The sequence below is a fragment of the Thecamonas trahens genome, assembly GCF_000142905.1.
Source record: "Thecamonas trahens ATCC 50062 unplaced genomic scaffold supercont1.49, whole genome shotgun sequence".
Taxonomy (NCBI): Eukaryota; order Apusomonadida; family Apusomonadidae; genus Thecamonas; species Thecamonas trahens.
In genome coordinates, this window is record NW_013657631.1 from 302,801 (window position 1) to 308,093 (window position 5,293).

Below are 5,293 nucleotides of genomic sequence, written 5' to 3' on the forward strand. Positions count from 1 at the left end.
GTTTGGGACGCGGCTCGGGTCGCGGCTCACTTCTTTCGGTTCGTGCGGGCTCCAAGGGCGCCGCCGCCGCCACCGCCAGGGCTCCAAGGCGGCGGCCGAGTCGAATGCCGCTGTCGCGCGCTACGCGCCACAGGCGCAGGCCTATGCCGAGTCCAAGGCGAGCCCGCCGGGCTCAGCAGGAAGTGGCCGGGCAGCGCCGGCGACGGAGAGCAAGTGGCGGCGCGACTCGGGAGGCCGCCCGCGCGGCGCGCCGCGGCCGATGCCGACAGCGCCTGTCCCGAACCGACAGGCTCCTCCTCCGGCACCAGCGCCCGCGCCAGAGCGCAAGGTTGAGAAGCCGCCGGCACGGGCAGCGCCAAAGTCGCGGTCAGACCCGCCGTGGCTCCGCCGCGACCGCAACGTTGACGCACCCGCTGCCGCACCCAAGGCGCCCGAGCCGCAGATGGTGGTCAAGCATGCGGCTCGGACCGACGGGCAAGCCGCGCCGTGGCAGCGCCGGAGCGAAGTTACACTTGGCGAGCAGGCGCCCGAGCCCGAGCCTGAGCCCGAGCCTCAGCCCGAGCCTGAGCCCGAGTACTACGAGCCCGAGCCGGAGCCGACGTGGTCGCGCGGCGGAGGAGGCGGCGGAGGCCGATCGGAACCGCCTTGGAAGGCTGCGTTGGCGGCGGAAAAGGCGGCGGCTGGCGGTGGGCCGGCCGCGCCGGAGAGCGGTGGAGGTGGCGGCGGCGTGCGGACCAAAATCAAGCTCTACTTTGGCGACGACGTACGCAAGGTCGTTCTTATGGCGCCGTTCTCGTTTGGTGAGCTGCTGGAGGGTGTGGAGGCGCGTTACGGGATGTCGGGCCTTCAGCTCGCGTACAAGGATGAGGACGGAGACATCATTGTCATGGTGGACGACGGTGACATCCCGGAGCTGATGGAGCAGGAGAAGATTGCTGTGTATGTGTCACAGTGAAGATGGTTGCGGAGCGGTGGGGTTAGGGGACGGGTTGTGCTCGAGAGAAGACAGGAGGGACGCTGCGGAGGACAGCGAGGAGGTAGACGGAGAGGGCAGCGTGATTGGCGCGATCGGCCGACTCGGCTGGGTCCATGGATGCCGGAGACAGGCTGAGGACCACACAACGGCCACCAACTCTGCGTCGTCGCCGATGCGGCACCATTACGGGCGCGGCGTCGACGCTGCGGCGAGGCGGTGCCACCGGACTGCACCGCTCGAATATGTGAGATGTAGGCCGCATTGACGGCAGCGAGGCACGCACCACGCGACTCTACACCACCTACAGCAAAGGCAACACCACAAACACGAGGCACAGGACACGTGATACACCTGTACACCGAACCCCTTTCACTGGCGGAGCGGTACAGCGGGCATTCGACAGAGACTATGGATACCGGAGACACGCCGAGGACCACACAACGGTCACCAACACCGGAAGGAACGTATGGATACGCCATCCATTACGCTTCGTATCGCGGGGATGTTGAGGAACTTGGTCGGCTCGTGGAGGGCGGAGTTGACGTCAACTTGACCTCGAATGACCTTTGGACACCGCTCATGGGTGCCGCCCAAAACGGACACGTGAAAGCCGTCATGTTCCTTCTTGCCGCAGGTGCAGATCCAGAGCTCGTGAATGAGGATCGCGAGACGGCCGCTCATTTGGCCTCAAATGGAGGTCACAGCAACATCGTCCAACTCCTTCGGGAGCATTCGTTGTCCTCTCGGGCAGTGTGAGTCTGCGCAAAGAGGATGTTAGCTCGAGCCACACGTCCCACGCATGAGAGCAGGGCGCGGGACACGAAGCGACACAAGCTGCGACAGATGGCCCGAACAGGGATGTGCGGCCCGGGTTGCCGTCGCGGTGACGAGCCGAGGAGAGCATGGCCGAGGCGTGCGCGAGACGGCGTACGACGCCGATGCGGTGGAAACTACCATGGTAGAGTGACGACGGGGGGGGGGGGGGGGGGACTGACCCTATGGGGCGCACGACATCATCGACGGCGACGTGACCAAGTTCTCGGCCGCCGAGCGCGACTACATGTGCATCATTCACGAGCTTATTGGCGAGGACAACCACCCCTTTGACACCACAGTCACCGCGGATGTGTCCGTGTACCATATGCAACGGCATGATGGAGACAGAGACCCGGCGGATACGGGAGCTGCCGCACACCAAGTATGATGAGGAGAGCTTTGCGCCGTAGGACTAGCGGGGTGGCTGTAAGGCGGCGATGGCCTTGTCGACGTCGGCCTTGGCGTCGGCGACCTCAGCCTCGAGTTTGTCCACGCGAGTGGCGGTTACAGTAGAGGCGCCAGCACTACCGCCAATGTCGTTGCCGGCAGCGATGGTCTCGCGGAAGTGGGAGGCCGCTGGCTCGGAACTGGCGCCGTTGACGATGAGGTTCTAAACGTCTTTCACAGCTGCGTTGGCGTCGCAGCCGACGCAATCGAGAACACCGCCTCACCGTAGGCACCGATATCCCATACATCGGCACCCGCTGCGAGCAGTGCCATGGTTGCGAGGATGTTGGAGAGCTAAAACTGTGTGTGTCTGTGGACGTGTCGAATGGAAGGAAGCACGCCCACGCGGAAGCTGCAGCACCGGGACGGCACGGAGTGGAGCACACATGACTCGAAGCAGAACCAATACAATGGGTATGGCAGGAACATGTCTGGGAGCCCCACATGCTGCGGTTGCAGTTGCTGTTGCGGTGGTGGCTATGGCGACGGTGTGTTGCGGGTATCCGTATGTGGGCGGCAATGCGCAGCGGAGCGGATTCATTTCTGCCCCGTCGCACCGCCAGCAGCCGAACATGACGTGGGCGTACAACAACGTGAACGGGCACTCGTTTGTGCATGTGCCTGTGGTGGATGCCGCAGGAGGAATGGCATATACGACCTCGGCGGATGGCTTTATCTACGGCATCGACATGGCTACCGGGAGCGAGGTCTTTGAGGCGTGCGTCGGCACGCCGCCCGACTTTCCGGCGATCCGTGCGAGAACACTGGGTTCAAGGACAACCCGTTTGGCCAGCTGACGATGGTCGCCAACGGCAACGCGTCGACAGGCAATGCGGTGGTGGTGATGCGGAAGCCGCGCGGTGCGGCGCAGGAGATGGTGGCCATCGATGGCGGGTCCGGAGAAGTCCTGTGGCGACACAAGCTGTACCAGGGCGGCGATCCAACGTCGTGGGGTGTGTTCCTTTCGCTGCCGGCGGTGGTCCACGAGGCTGAGACCGGGCTGGAACTGGTGGTGGTCTGGGTCAAGGATACCCAGGTGGCGAGCGGGATCGGAGCGGTGCTGACGGTGCTCGACGGCGCCAGCGGGGCGGTGGTGGCGGCGACGACGTACCTCACTCCGCAGGATCGGGTCTTTGCGCCGTTTGTGGTCGATCCGAGCGACCAAACGCTCATCGGGCAGTATGTGAACGACGTGCAGCCCGAGTGTGGCAGGTCGTACGGGCAGTACATGAAGTGCACCGGGCTGGGCAAGTACTCGCTTCGCGGCGAGAGCGTGATGTGGAATCAGACGATGCAGGACGCGTTCACGTATCGAATGCTTGCGCTGGATGCGGCGCGCGGAGTGGTGCACGTCCCGGGCTCGACGCAGTACGCATACTCGTACACGGACGACGGACGGATCCGGTGGAAGATCATGGCGGCACCGTCGACGGGCGGCATCTTTGCGCCGACGGTGTGCCCGGACGGGACGGTGGTGTATGTCAACGACGAGAACGAGATCACGGCGTGGGATACAAGCGTGCGGCGGCCAAAGAAGCCGATCTGGCAGCAGGGCTGCTCCACAGAGTGCCCGCCACAGGCCACAGTTGTGACGGACGGGACGTTGTACCTGATGGAGGCCAACTCGGTGGTGGCGCGGAGCTGTGCGACCGGCGACGTGCTGTGGACCATCAACTACGGCTCCGGCTACTCGTTTACCAACACAGTGGCAGTGGCGCCAGATGGAGCCCTCTACGCCAACGTGTACCATCCGGGAGTGGGCGGGGCGCTGATCAAGCTGGAGTGAGGTCGACGACGCTGTGCACGCGGGAATAAATGGGTCAGTTTTCATCGGTGTGGCGGTCGGCCTTGGAGGTGGGCGGGTATGGGGCATGGGATTAAGGATCGATGTGAATGAATAGGATGGCGACGATGGGTCAGTGTGGGGTGTGAGAGATGAGGAAGGCAGGTGCTTGGACGGCGAGGGAGAGGAGGGCGGACAATAATCGAGTTGAACGTTGAATTAATTGAAGGGATGCAGGAACGGGCATCAAACGCGGCGATATCGGCCACAACAGCAACCAGAGGACATACAAAGCATGCACAGCACATGTATGACTAAGAAACGGGTGCCGGTAGAGGCTGGCAGGAAATGGGGTGAAGGCGGGTGACGTTCAGGTCGATGAGCCGAGGTCGATGGGTATCGATGACGACGATATTGATACTGGTGCTAGTGTGGGGTGAGTGATGACCTTGGGTGTGGTCGCGAGTTGCGTAGCTGGTAATGGGAGGGAGCTAGGTGGTGATGAAGGTGGGCTGATCGGGCGAGTGGGCGGCGGCTGGCGGCTGGTGGACGGCGAGGCAGGGGCAGCAGAGGGGGCTGGGTCGGGGCTGGGTGGCTTGCGACTGCTGTTCGTAGGTGGACAGGAAGTATGGCATGTGATGGTTGACGGATGTCGGTGTCGATGTCGGGGATGAGGATGGGGATGAGGTAGAGCGAGGAGAGGAGGAGGTTGAGGAGGAAGAGAAAGCGGTGAGCGCGATGGGATGGTGGTGGGTATAGCCAAGGCATGGAGGTGGGTGGTTGTGGCTGCAATGATAGTGAATGTGGTGCAGTAGGGGGTGAGGGTGGTGGTTGGGGTGATGGGGCGTGATGGGTATGCTAGGGGGGGATGAGGGGGGGTCGTGACGTGGATGGCGTGGCGGGCGAAAGGATAATGGGTATGGAAATTGGGCTTTAGAATTGATATGGGTGGGTACGATAGGGCTGATGGGCGGGTGTGGGGTGTGGGGGATGAGGGAGGCAGGTACTTGGCCGGCAGGGGGAGGGCCGCGGACATTAATTGAGTTGAACGTTGAATTAATTCAAGAAAAGCCGGAACGGGCGGCGGGGAGGGTGCCTGACGCTTGCTACTCCGAGGCCGACTCGGAGGTGGCCTCGTGTGGTGGTGGGACCAGGCTGTCGACGACCCAAGGCGATGCGACGTCGAGGTGCGGTTGGGGCTGCTCTCCCAAGGCAAAGGTGACGAGATCGGCGCAGGTCGACAACTTGGACGACCCCCCCCCTCCCCCCCC

At 63.4% G+C, this 5,293-nt stretch overlaps 2 protein-coding genes across 2 annotated transcripts in view; both read left to right on the plus strand.

Moving 5' to 3' along the window:
* AMSG_08951 (uncharacterized protein) overlaps positions 1–968 on the plus strand; it is a gene marked incomplete at its 5' end in the record, with an annotated part of 2,726 nt that extends 1,758 nt beyond the window's left edge. Inside the window, one exon of the mRNA XM_013899025.1 lies at positions 57–968. Coding sequence (XP_013754479.1) covers positions 57–955 — 899 coding nt within the window. The 3' untranslated portion in view covers positions 956–968. The remainder of the gene's footprint in view (positions 1–56) is intronic.
* Positions 969–2,629: 1,661 nt separating this feature from the next.
* On the plus strand, positions 2,630–4,071 carry AMSG_08952 (uncharacterized protein). The gene has a single exon (XM_013899026.1). The coding sequence runs from the start codon at positions 3,039–3,041 to the stop codon at positions 4,023–4,025; it is 987 nt and encodes a 328-aa protein (XP_013754480.1). The 5' UTR covers positions 2,630–3,038; the 3' UTR covers positions 4,026–4,071.
* Positions 4,072–5,293: the final 1,222 nt, after the last annotated feature.

Coding starts and splice junctions, on each gene's coding strand:
- AMSG_08952 (XM_013899026.1), top strand. CDS start 3,039: ATGGTCGCCAACGGCAACGCGTCGACAGGCAATGCGGTGGTGGTGATG.